Source organism: Bos taurus, chromosome 22 (genome assembly GCF_002263795.3).
Source record: "Bos taurus isolate L1 Dominette 01449 registration number 42190680 breed Hereford chromosome 22, ARS-UCD2.0, whole genome shotgun sequence".
Taxonomy (NCBI): domain Eukaryota; kingdom Metazoa; phylum Chordata; class Mammalia; order Artiodactyla; family Bovidae; genus Bos; species Bos taurus.
Window position 1 is genome coordinate 50,508,533 of NC_037349.1, and position 16,362 is coordinate 50,524,894.

The window sequence follows — 16,362 nt, forward strand, 5'->3', positions numbered from 1 at the left end:
CGGCCCTCTGACACAGAGCAGGTGCACGACAGGTTAGACGTCGTCATGGAACCCATGAGCAAACCTCCAGACATCCACTCCAGGTGTCAGGTGTTGAGGACCCAGGTGGGAGGCGGGCCTTGACTTGCCCGGGGGCTCCCTGCCACGTCGTCCCGTTCAGCCCCGCCGAGGGTTCCGGGCTCGGAACCGAAGCCACCCCCAAGGACGCGAGGGCACCGCTAGTCTCCCCCAAGTCGCCTCGGTCCCGGCCCCAAGCTCTGGCGGACCCTCCAGGCCAGCTCCGGCCCGGACTCCGGCACCACAGGCTGCGATCCCTCGCGCGGCGAGCACTTTCACAACTGGACGGGCCGGGGACGCAAGGGGAGCCACGGGGAAGCCCGCCCATCTCGGAGCCCGGCCGCCCCTCACTCACCCCCCAGCCTCCGCCGCCGAGTCCCGGCTCACAACATCCGCCCAACACTCGACTACGGCGCCCGTCCGTGGCCAAACGGCGGGCCGCCGCGCACGCGCACGCGCACGCGCACCGACCCGCGCCCGGCCTCCGCTAGGTGGCGCCCCACTCTGTAGCCTCCAAGCCGGGATGTTCCCGGAGCCCGCCTCGCCCCGACTGCCCAACCTCTTTCGCCTCCGTCCCCTACCTGCGCGGGAGGAGCTCCTGGCCCAGCCGTGCCGTTAACGCTGTGTCCTGAGAGACCTTGGCCGCCTATCTTTCTACTCCTGCCCGTATTTGGAGATCCGGCCCAAAGGTCCGCTAGGACGTCCGAAAGGCTGCTCTTCCCAAGGGTCTCTGCCACCTGTCACCCTCACCTCCATTCAGGCCAGACGCGTGGCCTCGCTCACCTTTCCCAGGGATGGCACCTCTGGCCGGGCGAGGAGAGCTTCCCTGGGCTCTGCTGACAGAGGCGTAGGCAGCCCCGTGGGGGCCCATCAGTCATCAAAGCAACAGGGAATTTTCTCCACTTTACAGGGGAAAGCTGAAACTCAGGAAAATTTAATATCACCACTTTAAGGCTGGAACCCTGGCCCCTGGCAGCAAGCATATCCATACAGCCCTTCCCTTCAGAGGGGCCTAGGCTGTGAGGGCTGCACACCCCCACCCCACAGCACCTCAAGTATCCCCAGTGAACCCTCCCAACACTGCCCACTATATTGGGAGGCTTCTTGGGGGTAACTATGCCAGAGAGAGGGCCCCTGTACCTCACTTAGGGGGCTTGAGACCTGGCACCACCCCCATTACTGCCACTGGGTCTCAGGTCAGATCCCAGCAAGCCTAGAGTGGGGGTGTGGAGACAGAGCCACCCAATCCCGTAGGGACAGGTTTCACAACTTCCCGGATGGGGCTGTGGTGGGTCACAGTGCAGCCTCCAGCCAGGAGGATGGGGTGGCTGCCACTCCTGCTGCTTCTGATATGGTTCTCAGGGGCCCCTGGTAAGTGCCCTTCCCCTCAGCCCTGATCCCCATCTGCCTTCAGAAAGGGGCCGGCCCCAGGCCCATCCTGCTATCTGAGCCAGGAACTTGCTTTCCTACTGAGCCTGTAGCAGTGAGTGACCTTGGCTTCTTTCACAGAGCTGGGCAGCCAAAGGAACACAAACACATTGCCTATTCAGGCCTGCGGTGAAATGTCTGCTGTAGCTTTGAGGCAGTGTTAGGACCATAGACACATACACACATGCAGGCATTTATCCCTTATGAACCAGACCTAATCCTCCTACCTAGCATATACCCTTATGCTGGTTAGGTGGCTCAGACAGTAAAGAATCTGTCTGCGATGCAGGAGACCTAGGTTGGGAAGATCCCCTGGAGAAGGAAATGGCAACCCACTCCAGTATTCTTGCCATGAGAATCCCATGGACAGAGGAGCTTGGCAGGCTACAGTCCATGGGGTCGCAAAGAGTTGGACAGGACTGAGCGACCAACACTTTCAGCATTTACCCTTATGTTGGTTAGAACTTAGACTTGGAGTCAGAATGCTTGGGTTGGGCCTTTGCCTTGTTAATAAGATAGCTCTGGGCCTTCACATCCTCACGTGAGAAATGAGCTAGCATAAGCTCCATAGGGCCAGCACCAGCAGGCACTGCGCTCAGAGTATATGTTTTACAGCTGAGCCCAGTGCCTTGCCCACTAAACAGGTGCACTAGTGATTACAGTCACGTCTGAGCCTGCTCCTCCCATCCAGTACAGGGGTCTGACCCTTGAAGGGTCACTGACCCACTCCAGAGGCCTTGTATTTTGATCTCCTGAATGAATAAAGTGTGCACATGCTGATATGCATGTGCTGATTCGCATGCCCACCCTGCAGGGCAGCGCTCGCCCTTGAATGACTTCCAGGTGCTTCGGGGTACGGAGCTGCAACACCTGCTACACTCAGTGGGGCCTGGGCCTTGGCAAGAAGATGTGGCAAATGCTGAGGAATGTGCAGGCCTCTGTGGGCCCCTCCTGGACTGCAGGTGAGTGGCCACTGGACCTAGATAAGACTGGAGGGAGAGGAACCTGGGCACTGGTGACCCTGTGCCTCTTCTTCCCAGGGCCTTCCACTACAACTTGAGCAGCCATGGTTGCCAGTTGCTGCCATGGACCCAGCACTCACCTCATACACGACTGCAGCGTTCCGGGCGCTGTGACCTCTTCCAAAAGAAAAGTGAGTGGCTGCGAAGGGTGCTCTGGGGAGAGGGCTGCTGAGGTCTCCAGCCTTGTTGATTCTGGGTCTTTTGCTCCCAGACTATGTTCGCACCTGCATCGTGGACAACGGGGTCGAGTACCGGGGCACTGTGGCCATCACCGTGGGTGGCTTACCCTGCCAGCGCTGGAGCCACAGGTTTCCCAATGACCACAAGTGAGAGACAGCAGCTTCCCTCTGCTTCTGCCCGCCTGGCGCGCCCCTCCCCACAGCTCGCACTGTATTGCTGCTCTCACAGGTTCACACCCACACTCCGGAACGGCTTGGAGGAGAACTTCTGCCGCAACCCGGACAGGGACCCGGGAGGTCCCTGGTGCTATACAACCGACCCTGCCGTGCGCTTCCAGAGCTGCGGCATAAAGTCCTGCCGAGAGGGTAAGCGGCTCCCGGTCAAGCCTGGGGCGGGAGGCGCGTGCCCACGCCCGTCCACGAACCCATCGGCCCCGTATGTCTCCAGCCACTTGCCTTTGGTGCAATGGCGAGGATTACCGCGGCTCAGTGGACAGCACCGAGTCAGGACGCGAATGTCAACGCTGGGACCTGCAGCACCCGCACCCACACCCCTTCGAGCCCGGCAAGTACGCGGGGGCGGGCTCGGCGCGAGAGGAGGGTGGGCAAGGGGAGGGCCGAGGTCTCCAGGGGCGGGGCGATAGAATGCCCAGTGGATGGGGTCAGACAGGGGAGTACCAGGCTCTTGTTTACGCCCGGCCACCGCCCCCAGGTTTCTGGACAAAAATCTGGACGACAACTATTGCCGGAATCCGGACGGCTCGGAGCGGCCCTGGTGCTATACCACCGACCCGCAGATGGAGAGAGAGTTCTGCGACCTCCCCCGCTGCGGTACAGCGTGAGGGCGGGGCCTGGGAGGGCACCTGGGATACGTGGGGGCGTGGCCTGGGGGCGAGAGGCAGGGCTGGGCGTGACCCGGCGAAGGGCCAGAGACCCTGGGGCTCCGCACCAGTCCGCGACCGGGTCTCAGCTCCGACTCCGGCTCCGACCGGCCTCGGTCCATCCAAGGGTCCGAGGCACAGCCGAGCCAGGAAGCCACGACGCTCAACTGCTTCCGCGGGAAAGGCGAGGGCTACCGGGGCACAGTCAACACCACCGCCGCAGGCGTGCCCTGCCAGCGTTGGGATGCACAGCTCCCACATCAGCATCGCTTTGCGCCGGAAAAGTATGCGTGCAAGTGAGTTGGCTGGCAGCCACTGGGAGCTGAGTACTCCTGGGGATGGGACCTGAGGGGGTGTCCCGGGCGGCGCTTGAAGGAAGGCGAGACCTGGGGAGAAGCTGAAGGCTGGACTGCGGCTTCTGCTGGCGGGCTGGGACCCACCTGGGCTAAGCAGCGTGCCTGCTCAGAGACCTTCGGGAGAACTTCTGTCGAAACCCCGACGGATCGGAGGCGCCCTGGTGCTTCACATCGCGGCCTGGCATGCGCATGGCCTTCTGTTACCAGATCCGGCGCTGCACCGACGACGTGCGGCCCGAGGGTAAGGCCTAAGCTGGGGCTGGAGGCACGGAGCCGGAGGGCTGGGGCGAGAACCGGCTGACGGTCTCCCTTGTCCGCCCACTGCAGACTGCTACCATGGCGCGGGGGAACTGTACCGCGGCTCTGTTAGCAAGACCCGAAAGGGCATCCGGTGTCAGAATTGGTCGGCTGAGACGCCACATAAGCCGCAGTAAGCTTGTCCGCGCACCTGGCACCTCCCAGACCCAGGCCACAGGCCCCGCCCCGGACAACGCCTAGGGTGCCAAGCCTAGGCATCTTGGTCAGTGCTTGGAGTGCTTGGGGTTACCCTTTGATCTTGCTCCCCTCTTCGGCCTAGGTTCAAGCACACTTCTGCCCCGCACACGCCCCTGGAGGAAAACTTCTGCCGGAACCCAGACGGGGATAGTCACGGGCCCTGGTGCTACACCACGGACCCAGGGACTCCATTCGACTACTGTGCGCTGCGGCGCTGTGGTGAGCACCCGCGACTCAACCCCGGCCCCGCCCTTAGCCTCCACTGCCAAAGGCTGGCTCCCTTAATGCTGAATTTGGATCTTTCAGATGATGACCAACAGCCGTCCATCCTGGAGACTGCACGTATGGACCTGGGCCAGGCGTTCCTTGTGGCCCCTTTGCACCCCCAGGTCCATCCAGTTGGGGGTCTCACCCAGCACACTCTGTCCCCTAGACCAGGTGCTGTTTGATAAATGTGGCAAGAGAGTGACACGAGTGGACCCGTTGCACTCCAAGCTGCGTGTGGTCGGGGGCCAGCCTGGGAACTCACCCTGGACAGTCAGCTTGCGCAACCGGTGAGGCATGACTGCCTGACTCCCCAAGATGGGCCGAAGCTATATCCTCTATGCCTGTGCCAGTAGCAGGGTGGGAACCTGCCCCCATCTGGAGGGGACCTGGAGATGGCAGGTCCAGCCTGGGTCTCAGGACCATTTCCTAACCCACATTCCTGCAGGCAGGGCCAGCACTTCTGCGGAGGCTCCCTAGTGAAGGAGCAGTGGGTTCTGACTGCCCGGCAGTGTTTCTCCTCCTGGTGAGCCTCCCTTAGGTCTGGGGACCCAGTCCCAACCCCCGGCCTTCGTCTCCCCCTCAGCCACCTTCCCTGGCAAGTCACCAGGTGAGCGCTGGGCGGCAGACCCTGAGTCTCAACTCATCTAGCAGAGCTTCTCTCTCAGCCATATGTCTCTCGTGGGCTATGAGGTGTGGCTGGGCACCCTGTTCCAGGACCCACAGCCTGGGGAGCCAGACCTGCAGCACATCCCAATGGCCAAGATGGTCTGTGGGCCCTCTGGTTCCCAGCTTGTTCTGCTCAAGTTGGAGAGGTGTGTGAGAACTCAAGAGGGTGTGAGGTGGGGTTGGGCCTTGTGGCCTCAGACCCTGAAAGCCCTCATTCTCGCTCAAGACCCGTGATCCTGAACCAGCGTGTGGCCCTGATCTGCCTGCCCCCTGAGCGGTATGTGGTGCCTCCAGGCACCAGGTGTGAGATTGCAGGCTGGGGTGAGACCAAAGGTAAGAGAACAGCAGAGGCGTGGGCTTCTCCAGGCCAATAGGCCCCAACTTGGTTCCCACCTGCAGACCCTCTCCTTCTGCTCATTCCCTTCACCGTAGGTACAGGGGATGACACGGTCCTGAACATAGCCCTCCTGAGTGTCATCTCCAACCAGGAATGTAATGTCAAGCACCGAGGACGCGTACGGGAGAGTGAGATGTGTACTGCAGGACTGCTGGCCCCAGTGGGAGCCTGTGAGGTCAGTGGCAGGGTCCCTGGCCAGCTTCACCCCCGAGGGGGCTAGTCTCTGCCACGGCCCAGGCCCCCCTTACCAGTTCTTGCACCTACCAGGGTGACTACGGGGGCCCACTTGCCTGCTTTACTCATGACTGCTGGGTCCTGCAGGGAATTATAATCCCCAACCGAGTGTGCGCACGGCCCCGCTGGCCAGCCATCTTCATGCGTGTCTCTGTGTTTGTGGACTGGATTCACAAGGTCATGAGGCTGGGCTAGTCCCAGCCTCAATCCTGTGTGCCTTGGCAAGCCTGAAGCTTTCTGTCCGACATAAAGCCACCTTTCCTCTTGATGTCTGTGCAGGGTGCTTCTTAGCCTCTGCTTCTGGGGAATGAATTGGCAACTCCGCAGCAGGGCCTGTGTGACTCAAGCCCAGTACATCTTAGGCGGGGTGATCTGCCCTAGGACTGCCTTAACCTGTGGGTGCTATGGAAGGGCAGGGCCTCACTAGTCCCCTAAATCAATGGCAGGGAGGACAAAGTGGTGTAGGGCAGTTTCTAACACAAGGGGCTGCAGCTGAGGGAGCTAGCCTGGTGGAGAACTACTTGGCCAGGACAGGTGATAACTGAGCCTCTCACTGTCCCCTACCTCTCACCCTGGAGGTAGATGCCAACCTGATGGCTACCATACCCAGGGGCCTATAGTCTCTGAACCCCAAGGGTGGGGCTGGGGTTAGCGGTGGCTTGGTACAAAGTACCAGCAGGAACCAGACTCTGTGTCTTTATTTATTATGAGTACGCAGCCCATGTTCCTCGGCTCACCCGTCCATTGAAGTCCAGAGACCAGGAAGCCTCTCGCCGCTCTGCCAGAGAGCCCAGTGTGGCATATGCCACCCAGCTCGTGCCGAGGGGCAGGGCTTCAGTGGCCCAAGTGCGTACACATCCAGATCACAGCATTCATGAAACTGTCAGATTCCACCTCCACCTCTGAGAGTGAGTGGGTGCTCTTGGGATAGAGCAGGAGCCTGGGGGATTGAGCAGCAGTGTGTGAGGATCGAGGTGCTTTTGCTGCTCACCAGCCTACCAGCTGCGAGGGCTGTCTTGCTGCATGCACTCACCGAACAGGCACGTTCCGGGCCTTGAGGGCACGGTAATACTCCATGCCCTGCTTGAAGGGCACACGCCGGTCCTCCTGGCCAAGCATCAGTAACACTGGTGTCTTCACCTAAGTATGTGGGGAGCAGTGGTGAGCAGGGCCCAGGGCCCTGGACAGACTGGTGGTGCACTGCTGGTGGGGAGGCGAGGAGGGCTCCATACCTGAGGGGTGTACTTGATAGGTGACTTGTTCAGCATCTCAGACCACACGTTGGGGTCTGGCAGGCAATCGCTGCTGTAGAGGTAGCCAGCCTCCACCACACACCTACAAGACACCATGCTAATGCAGGTCCGGGAGCGCTGGGGCCCTTGGGAGCTCCATGAAGATATGGAGGGGAGGGGAGAAGGGCAGGGGGCCTGTGGGCACACCCACCAGTCAGGGATGTCCGTGGAGCCCATCATGGAGGCAATGTTGATCACAGGGTTCCGCACCACGCAGGCGCCGTAGGTCTCGGGATACTGACCAATCAGGTGGCAGGACAGGAAGCCACCATGGGAACCACCCAACAGGGCCACTCGGCCTGCGTCAAAGTGTTCCTCCTGGAGCACCTGCTCGACTGCAAACTACAGGGTGGGGCAGATCATGCTGCAGCCAGTAGCCTGCCCAGCTGAATGGAGCCACACCCCCGCTGTCCCACCCTCCCAGCCTGTCCAGAAGCCCCAGTCCCTGCTACCTGGACATCCTTCACATCCTGGCTGCCCACATTGCCGGGGAGGGAGAGGATGCTGTCCTGGCCAAAGCCAGTGGAGCCACGATAGTTCACTGGAAGCCAAGGAGGGACCAGACAGGGTGGTCAAGTGACATTCCTGGAGCCCTGGATACCCTTTCACCTTTATGTGAAGTAGGCCTTGGGGCTAGCTGCATCAGATGCCAGGGGAAGGGGCCAAGAGGTTGGAGATGGCCCAGTGGCCACATGCCCTTTCATGGGAGTTCCAAGTTAGTCCATGGTGCCTGAGGCTGGGTCAGGGCAGTTTCTGATAGTGATTACCAGTTCAGGGCTGCAGAGAGGCCTGGAGATGAGGGCAGTACCCACAACACTTGCACCAACCAGGCCCACCCCATGACCACCCCACGGCCCTACCAGAGCTGCAGGGCCCTGCCCCCTCACCTAGTAGAGCTGCAAAGCCCATCTTGCAAAGCATGGCTGGGAGTAGCATCCAGGAAGTGACAAAGGATGAATGGGGTCCCCCTGCAGATAGGGAACAGACAGAGGGTGAAATAGCCAGCTAAGGAGGGGTGGAGAGGAAGGGCAGGGGCTGTTAGGTTAGTTGCCTACCGTGGGGCATGACCACCATGGGCACCTGGGTCTTATCTGGAGGGTTGCTGGGCTGGATAAGGATCGCTTCAAAGTCAAGACCAACTGCAGGGGAGAAGCAGTAGTCAGCAGACCCAGGGCTACGGCCTAGGGCTCTGCCAGCTAAAGCCTCTGCTGTAGCTGCAGGTCTGGGGCTGACCTCTGACACAGGAGGCTGGGCCAAGGTAGCCCACACTGTGATGCATGGACCCCAGGGGGCTCATTCATGCTCCTTCTACCCTGGTTGGGGAGTCCCGTTCTCTGCAGGGACAGCATTCTGGAGGAGGTATGGTCACAGAGGCCTCGTGTACGCCTGGTTTCTTTGGGCTCCACTATCCCACCACAGATGACACGGCCCGATGATGCCCAGAGCAGGTGCTTAGATGCCTGGACACTACTCCCCATGATCATCCACAAGAGGAGCAGAACAGCTCTTAAGAGACAATCTCAAAACCCTCCCCTCCAAAATGTGAGACAGGAAAACGGGAAAGGTGACCACCGATGCTGTGTGCTTGGGGAACCTGGGGAAGGTGTCCCTCTGCCCCTGCCCAGCTCACCATACTGCGCATGCTCTTGCTCTGGGGGTGGCTGTAGTACCCGGATGCTCCAGGAGATGTCAGGAATGGGCTCGGCCTCCTCTAGGGACACCCAAACCACCTCTTGCTCCATCCCCGCAGGAGGCAGGAACCCGACTTTCTGCCAAGGGAAAAGAGTGGGTCACAGGTGGCCTGGCTGCCTCCCAGCCTTCCTACCACTGTGAGCATGGACAGCCCTCGCTCTACTAGGCTGTCTGCCCACCTCCAGAGGGCACGGCGTGGACTCCTGTCGTAAGCTGTTATATACACGGGCACTCACCCAACCACACAGAGGTACCCCTCCCTCCTCAGCCTCTAGGCTATTTTACGCCAGAGGACTGAGCACTTTCCCAGGCACCCTGTTCTGTACGGAGCAAACTTCAGCTCAGCCATTCCTCCCCATGGTGCCAGATCTCGTGGACTATCCTGAGCTGAGTCTGCATCCTGGCTACTCATGAACTGACCAGCCAGTCAAGACTTGGGTCAGTTCCTTGACCTGGGAACTCCACCTGCACAGAATCCCTGCCTCCTGGTCTGTGGCCCACCAACACTCACCAGGCACGGAGGAAGGTTGGGCGTGGAGAACTGGGCCACCATGAGGTCCCGGTCAATTGTGAGCAGCTTCCAGCTTCCACCTGACCCCCCTGGAGAAGGCAGAGGCCACCACTACTTCCATACCCCCCGCCCCACAACTGCAGAGCCAGAACCCCCAGAGTGGCAGCTTTAAAGCCAGTTGCCCCTTCCTCCCTGAACAGCAAAGGGATGCCCACAGAGAGATGTCACAGCCAATGACAGCCAACTGCACACAGCTCCGGGAGAGCCTCCTTCTCAGCCCACCCATCCAGTGGCTGTGCCCTGGTACTGCCAGATATGGAGACACACCAGACCCCATGGTACATCCACCCACCCCTTGACGAATGCACTCTGCAGGGTGGCAGCTGGGCCCAGGAGGCTGGGGCCGGGGGTGCGGTGCTGATTCTAGGCAGTGGGGTCCAAGGAGAGTAAGATTCCTAAGCCGGGGACTGTACGATGAAACGCAGTTTGGGAATAACGCTTTGGTAGCTTTGTGGAGGGGTGAGTACAGCCTGGGCAGGTGGAGGACTCAAAAAACATTTTAGGGGCAGGATCATCAGGCCTGGGTAAAAGATGAAGGAGCCAACAGGTCTTCTCCTGAGCCCTAGAGAAGCAGAGGTGCCTCTGCCTGAGGTTTGAAGAGTGGGGAGGGTGATTCTGGCCGATCCTGGCCAGAGAGACTTGTGTGGGTTTGAGGAGCCATGTGGGGGCTGTGCTGAGCAGTGCCGGGACACGGGGCGGGGGGAGCAGGCAGAGGCGGGGAGGCAGTCTGTTGGCTGGCGGAGGGTCCTGCAGAGGTAGGGTCTTCAAAGCTGTCAGTTGAGGCTGCGGGACAGTCAGTGGTGCAGAGTGGACGCGAGCGCTGCTGCAGCCCTGTGTGCTTGAGCTCCGGTCCCTCCCCTGGCCTGGCTGGCCCCTCCCTGGCCCTGCTCACCAGCCGTCAGAGGGGTCACAGTGCCCATCTGGGTGTCCACAGCAAACAGGTCCTAAAGCAGAGGGGAGGCCATGTGTGGCACCACATCCAAGGGCCCTTCGGGTCTTGCCCCCACCTCCTCTCTACCTTCCTGGGAACCCTGGGGCCAGGCCAGATCCGTGAGTGACTATGGCGACAGCTACTCCGAACAGTAGGTGTGGCCTGGGGACCTGGGTTCAAATCCCAGTTCCATCACAACGTGCTGAGTGACCCTGGGCAGGAGAGGGAATGCCTCTGAGCTCCTTCTAGCTACCCTGAGGACCCAATGATATCACACCCCAAAGGAGGCTGGCATACTGTGGTGTCCCTGCTCAACCCTGAGGAGAAACCACTGTCCCACCTCCATCAACTCCCCATATGGTGGTGTTCAGGGGTCCACTCCCATGGCACCCCTATGTCCCCTAGATGTCCCAGGCCCGCAGCTCCTGGGGATTGGTCAAGGGCTGCCTCTCAATACAGCCCCTTACCTGCCGGCTGCGCTGAGCTGTGTCAAAAACCACTCTCTGGCTGTCAGCCGACCAGCATCCCAGAGGGAGCAGGCTGCAGTAGATCCCAGAGAAGTTCTCTGCAAAAGCAAAGAGCTGGGGGCCATGTCCAAGAGTGGAGGGGGTTGGGGGTGGGGAGCAGCAAGACTATAAGGAAGGCTGGGTTGCTGGGGAATTCACCTGGGGCCCCACACATGGGTACCCGAGGTGATGAGGAGCTGCCTGAAGTGTGGGCTGAAGGGCAGAGGCCTCTGAGGGCCCAGGAGAGGGGGAGATTAAGAGCTCCTGAGAGAAACAGTAGGCACTGGCATTCCTGTGAGCTGCTCTTATTGGGCCCCTCGTAGGAGCAGATGCTGTAACCAAGGTAACACCTGTCTGTCCGTTACCATACTTAGCTGACTGCCTGGCCCAGGAGCCTAAATAAATCCTACCCTCTAGTATCATCACTCATTTAACCCTCACTACAGTCTCACAAAGAGCAGGGACAACCACTTCCCCTTCACATAAAGGAATGGAAGCTCAGGGGGTCAGGATACTGCCCAGTAACACCCAGCTAATACGGGGCAGGGCCAGAATTCATACCAGCTGCATCCCTCTAGCCCAAAGAGAGGAAAAGGAGAGCATCCCTTGTCCCTGTGTCCTGGAACGGACCAGGTGGCCCAGGAAGGCAGGAGACTCACCCCTCACATCCTTGGGATAGCCTGGGATCCCAAGCAGAGCTGTGAGCACCTGAGACTGTGACTGGAGCTTATCAGCCAAGAGCCACCCTCCCAGAGGGCTTGGACTGGACAAACGCTGGGGTGGGGGTTCACCCTTGGGGGTAGGACCTGCCAACCTAGTGTACTTTCCGAGAGCCCATGAAGGAGCAGGGGCTTCAATCAGCCACTGGAAGGACAAGAAAGGTAGTCCTTTGGGCTGCAGCCTGAATGAAACCGTCTCAGCTCTGGTCCAAGTAACTTCCTTCTGTCAGAACCATGCCTGATGGTGATGGCCCCACCTGCTGCGGCAGCTGAACCTGGGGTGGTCTGGCAGAAGGGAAGACTTCAGAAGGAACTCAGGACAGAAGAGCTGAGGGGGCTGGCCCTGAGCAAGGGGAACAGATGGCTAGAGAACAGAGCTGCAGGCTCCGAGCAGCCGCCCCGCCATACACCCCTTACCTCCCAGTTGCCGAGGCACGACATCCACCACCACCACCGTGACCCTGGTATACCAGTCATACTGCAAGACAACAGGGTGGTTAGGCCCACCAGGGGACTGGCAGCGCCCTAAGGGCAGGAAGGGGAGGACCTGAGAGGAGCCCAATGTATCTCCTTTCTGGTGACCTGGACCAGAAGTCTGGAGAGGCCTCTGACTTTCACGAGGGGCCCAGAGCCCACTATCTCCCAGCCCCTTGCAGAGCCCAGCCGCGTGCAGATGAGAAGCATTCCTGTAGACAGAGAATGCTCTCCAAGTGGTGAGTCTTGACTGTACAGAGCCTCCGAGGATAGCACTCTCAGCCTCTAGGCCCTGCCTGGAGAGAAGGCCGGGTGGAGCTCACACCATCACTGCACCCAGGACACGAGGTCCACTGAGGGGCTCGTGGGGAGTCGAAACTGACTCTTCAGCTCTTATCCACCATCCCCTCCTCCTGTTGACCTCCCCCCACCCGCCTCCCCCCAGCTCACCAGGCACAACTGGCCACACTGCTGATGGGGGACCAGAGATGGGAACTGCAGGTAGACGATGCGACACTGGTCTGGGCTCAGCCGGGGAGAAGTGACAGCCAGAGAGTCATCCGAGAGGAGCTCTGGACCAGACAGAAATGTGAGCATCATGCAGGCTGCCCAGGCCCAGTGTGTGTCAGTAAAGCACGGGCAGGTGCTAGCACGTACCGCAGTTCCCCCCAGTGAGGTCCACGTAGTACAGGGCTGACCTGGAACCACCAGAGAGACACTCAGCTTCAAGGCCAGTCTGAGCTGCAAGGCGCCCTGCCCCATCCCTTCGACTGTCCTCACCTCCGATTGGTGCAGAAGCGGATGCCCAACCGGAAGGGCTCATGCCACCAGCCTGCAAACACCACACCTGTGTCTCCAGGGGCCCAGAAGGCCTGTAAACAAGACCACGGGGCAGGTGTGAACAAGGGGCAGTCACTCAGGCAGGGCCCCCAGACTCCAGGAGTGATGCAGGCCAAGTCAGCACTAACCTGGCCAGGGGACACACTCTCAGGGACCCCCTCAAGCACAGAGATGTTGCCACTCTCGATATCCAGCACACAGAGTACAGGACTGCCTTTGGAAACCATGTTTTCTCCCCAGTCTTCGTAAAACAAAAACTGGTCCCCCTGAGAACACAAGACACTCAATGCCCAGCCTGTCTTGTGGGAGCCTGCCCTGCCACCTGGAAGCCAGTGCCTCCCCAGTTCTGGTAGGCACAGTGTGGGCAGACAGCGTACTAAGCTCGAGGGCTGCCCGGGGGAGCCTTCACCAACTGGCCATGGTCATGAGCACCTTAATGGCCTGGTCTGGCTTCTTCGGCCTGGCCATCTCATCATCGCTGCCACTGATGTCCAAGGCTTTGGTCTGAAAGAAGGACTCAGCCTTGGGGCGCTTCTTCTCTGCCACGTATAGTAAGTGTGTCTCCGAGTGTGACCAGGACAGGCAGCCAAAGCAGTCTGGGTGTAAGGAAGGCCGATCAGGGGGAGCCCGGGGCTACAGCTGCCCCTCCTGGCCGCCCTGCCTGCTCACCAGCCGGCTGCCTCACCATCCTCATAAACCGGCCCATGTTTCTCCAGCGCTGACAGGTTGAAGCTCTTGAGCTTCCGGTTCTTCTCCCAGACCTGAGGACATCTGGTAGTCAGGCTGCCTGTCCTCAAACAGAGTCTCATGGGTGGGACAGAGCCCCCAGCTGCCCACCACCTGGTCCTGTGCAGACTCACCTCCAAAAACTGCTTCTCCTCCCCAGTGCTTCCAGCCTTGCGCAGCACGGCTTTCATGGTGCCTGAAGGAGATTCTCTGCTTAGCAGCCTGAGGACGACACAGGATAGCGGGTCAGGACGACCTCCCACCCAGTGACAGCCCATCTGGTCCCCTTACTGGTCAACCTCTTACACAAGATTCTTCAGGCTCCAGCCCACACCCACCCTTGCAGCCCTCTAGTCCTTTCTAAGCAGCTGCCTGCCTCCACTTCCTGGGGCAGGGCCTCTAGTCCCATCCCAAGTTTGGAGCAGGCCTCCAGCGCTTATGACCATGTCACTAGAGGCTGTCTGAGCTCCCAAGGAGCAGGAACCTGACTCCAGGCTTCCCTTCTGGGTCATACCCACACCATGGCCCATGGTAGGCATTCAGAAAAGGCCTGCAGATGGCTGGGGCCTTGCGCACGAGCTTCCTCCCTCAAACTTACTCCCCCCGGGTCTCCACACTGTTGCCCGCAGGCCCTGCAAACACCACTGAGTCCCCATCATGGAACACCAGGTACTGGCGGCAGAATCGGATGTTCTCCATGCGTTCCAAGTCCCTCTGGGTCCATTCTGCGAGGAGAGGCATGAGACTGCTCAACTTGACCAGTCCTGGCACGGGCTCCCCTCCCCAGCCCCCACCTCCCTCAATCTGTCTCCAGATATTCTGGGGGCAGGATGGGTAACACCCAAACCCAGCTCAAGTCTAGGGCTCCAGAGCCTAAGCTGACAACATCTCAGGAGAGAAACCATTACTGCTCCTAGCATCCACCCTGGAACCTTGAGGGTGGGTGTGGGATAGGACGATGGGGGCAACCCTTACAAGGCCCACGCTCTGCACTCATGGGCACCAGCTCATAATACTCCAGGTAGCCCCACCCCCACCCCATACACCTGTGTGCACGGGCCTCTTGGGGAGGCACCCTTTCACACCCACTTTTCAAGAACGGCCTTCTTCCACACACCCGTGTGCACCGTCAGGCAGCGAGCCCTCCACGTCCCCCTCCTCTCCCCGAATCCCCTCCAAACACACACCAGTGTGCACCGTCCTGTAGCGACCCCCGTACTGCGTGGTGACCTCCGGGCCCAGGCAGGCGGCGCTCAGCGCGGGCTGGCGGCTAAGGCCCCGGTACAGCGCCGCCGCCTCTTCGGGCTCGCTCAGCAGCACCTGCGCAGGGGACACAGCAGGGTCAGGCCCGGCCCGGGCTTCAAAGACCACGGGAACCGCGGGCCGATCCCTCACCTGCCGCTCCATGGTGGCTCTGGGCCGCCAGGGCGAGGCGGGGCCTGCTGGCGCCCGGAAGTGAGGCTCCGGGGGCGGAGCCCGGAGAGGCCCAGCCCGCCTTCGCCACGGGCTTGCAGTGAAGTGAGAGGGGCGGGATTTTCGACGAATGGGCGAGGACGGTTAGCCAGTGGGGGCGGGACCTCGATGGTAAAGAGGCGGGGCCTGTAAGGAACAAGTAGGGGCTGCGGTCGCTGGAGTCCTGCAGGGGAAGAGCAGGGATCTCCCGGAAAAAAGGCAGCTTCTCGGGGCGGGTTAGGCTGATGAGAGGCGAGCTCTGTGGGCCAAGTCCTCGCCTATTACTGGGAAGGGACGGAATAAAGGCGCTGGTGTTTAGGGAGGGGCGAAGTGTGCGAGTAACTACAGGGCCCACGAGAAGAGGGGTTGAGGCCACACCATAGACTGAGGACTCTTCGAAGACGCGGGAGTCGGGGGCGGAGTGGGAGGTTCTGAGCCCAGCGAGGGTAAAGTCGAGTCCCCCGAGAGGTGAGGGGCAGAGCATAAGAGGCAGGATGCAAGCCAAAGTCAGCCCCAGCTGGGGTCTCCCGCAGCCCGGAGGCTGGCTGTCGGGTCCTCCTGGTCTATTGCTAGGCTTGCATTCACCAGACGCTGCTCTGCAGGGGGTTCTCTGGCCGAAGAGAAGGGCGGAGGTGTGCTCCTGGTAGAATGCAGAGCTCTGGCCTTATGGCAAAGAAGGGCGGGTACAAAGTTCACACAGGGTGTTGCCAGGTCTTATCGGACACCAAGCCTGCCCCAGAAGCTATCTGCCCCTCCAGCCCTCCCCCACCCTGCTCCATGGCATGTGGATGAGCGCATGAGCCTCTGTCTGCCTTCCCAGGCCTCAGCCCAAGTTCTTGGGTGCAGAGGGCCTGGTGGGTACAGGCTCCACCCAGAAACAGAGTCCTTCCTGTGGAATGAGAAACCTGGGCAGAAAGGCTCCCTCAGGACACTGGCACTGGACAGGGCAGGTTACCATGGCAGGAGAGGCTGGCCAGTTGTCAAGCCAGAAGCAATGGATGTCTCCTGAGCTTGGCTGGAGCCAAGGACCCTGGCTCCCTCAAGACCCTGGGTCCCTGTGCCCTGCCTTGCCTGTGACTCACATCCCACTTGACTGGCCTGCAGCTTCCCCTTCCGCATCAGACTAGTCGGGTAAAAACAGTTTCCATTTTCTGCTGCTGCTGCTGCTGCTGAGTCG

The 16,362-nt window shown here is 60.4% G+C and overlaps 3 protein-coding genes across 12 annotated transcripts in view; 1 reads left to right on the plus strand and 2 right to left on the minus strand.

Annotated features, from left to right (window-relative positions):
- The window catches only part of RNF123 (ring finger protein 123), a 28,596-nt gene extending 24,503 nt beyond the window's left edge, over window positions 1-4,093 (minus strand). For 2 of the 6 annotated variants that reach the window (XM_005222791.5, XM_010817704.4), the window contains exon 1: window positions 413-468. The gene's annotated coding sequence lies outside the window, so the exon portion shown is untranslated. Of the gene's footprint in view, window positions 1-64; window positions 469-840; window positions 975-2,587; window positions 2,732-3,142; window positions 3,232-4,007 lie in introns of those variants that run through there. The other 4 variants (XM_024982640.2, XM_059879615.1, XM_005222792.5 and 1 more) reach the window with 4 other exon arrangements.
- MST1 (macrophage stimulating 1) lies at window positions 1,323-6,252 on the plus strand. Of its 5 annotated transcripts, none has more exons than XM_005222804.5 (18): window positions 1,323-1,428; window positions 2,300-2,447; window positions 2,526-2,638; window positions 2,719-2,833; window positions 2,916-3,052; window positions 3,135-3,255; window positions 3,399-3,517; window positions 3,695-3,863; window positions 4,034-4,164; window positions 4,251-4,353; window positions 4,501-4,637; window positions 4,725-4,760; window positions 4,852-4,972; window positions 5,131-5,208; window positions 5,351-5,497; window positions 5,578-5,684; window positions 5,784-5,923; window positions 6,016-6,250. In XM_005222804.5, the coding sequence occupies exons 1-18, from the start codon at window positions 1,335-1,337 to the stop codon at window positions 6,175-6,177; spliced, it is 2,178 nt and encodes a 725-aa protein (XP_005222861.1). In that variant the 5' UTR covers window positions 1,323-1,334; the 3' UTR covers window positions 6,178-6,250.
- Window positions 6,253-6,664: 412 nt separating this feature from the next.
- APEH (acylaminoacyl-peptide hydrolase) lies at window positions 6,665-15,148 on the minus strand. Its single transcript, NM_001083431.1, is given in 22 exon segments — window positions 6,665-6,922; window positions 7,016-7,122; window positions 7,215-7,317; window positions 7,426-7,616; window positions 7,727-7,815; window positions 8,162-8,242; window positions 8,330-8,413; window positions 8,905-9,043; window positions 9,478-9,566; window positions 10,430-10,481; window positions 10,936-11,033; window positions 12,111-12,171; window positions 12,618-12,739; window positions 12,825-12,865; window positions 12,948-13,039; window positions 13,136-13,273; window positions 13,440-13,603; window positions 13,693-13,768; window positions 13,868-13,955; window positions 14,332-14,458; window positions 14,921-15,053; window positions 15,129-15,148. Coding segments are annotated over 22 exon segments (2,193 nt in total). The 5' UTR covers window positions 15,141-15,148; the 3' UTR covers window positions 6,665-6,816.
- Between the last annotated feature and the right edge of the window lie 1,214 nt (window positions 15,149-16,362).

Excerpts from the sequence above, each read along its gene's own strand:
- MST1 (XM_005222803.5), top strand. The coding sequence starts at position 1,335 with ATGGGGCTGTGGTGGGTCACAGTGCAGCCTCCAGCCAGGAGGATGGGG. Across the intron at positions 3,864-4,033 it reads CCGGAAAAGTATGCGTGCAA|AGACCTTCGGGAGAACTTCT; the intron begins GTGAGTTGGCTG and ends GTGCCTGCTCAG. Across the intron at positions 5,209-5,350 it reads CGGCAGTGTTTCTCCTCCTG|CCATATGTCTCTCGTGGGCT; the intron begins GTGAGCCTCCCT and ends CTTCTCTCTCAG.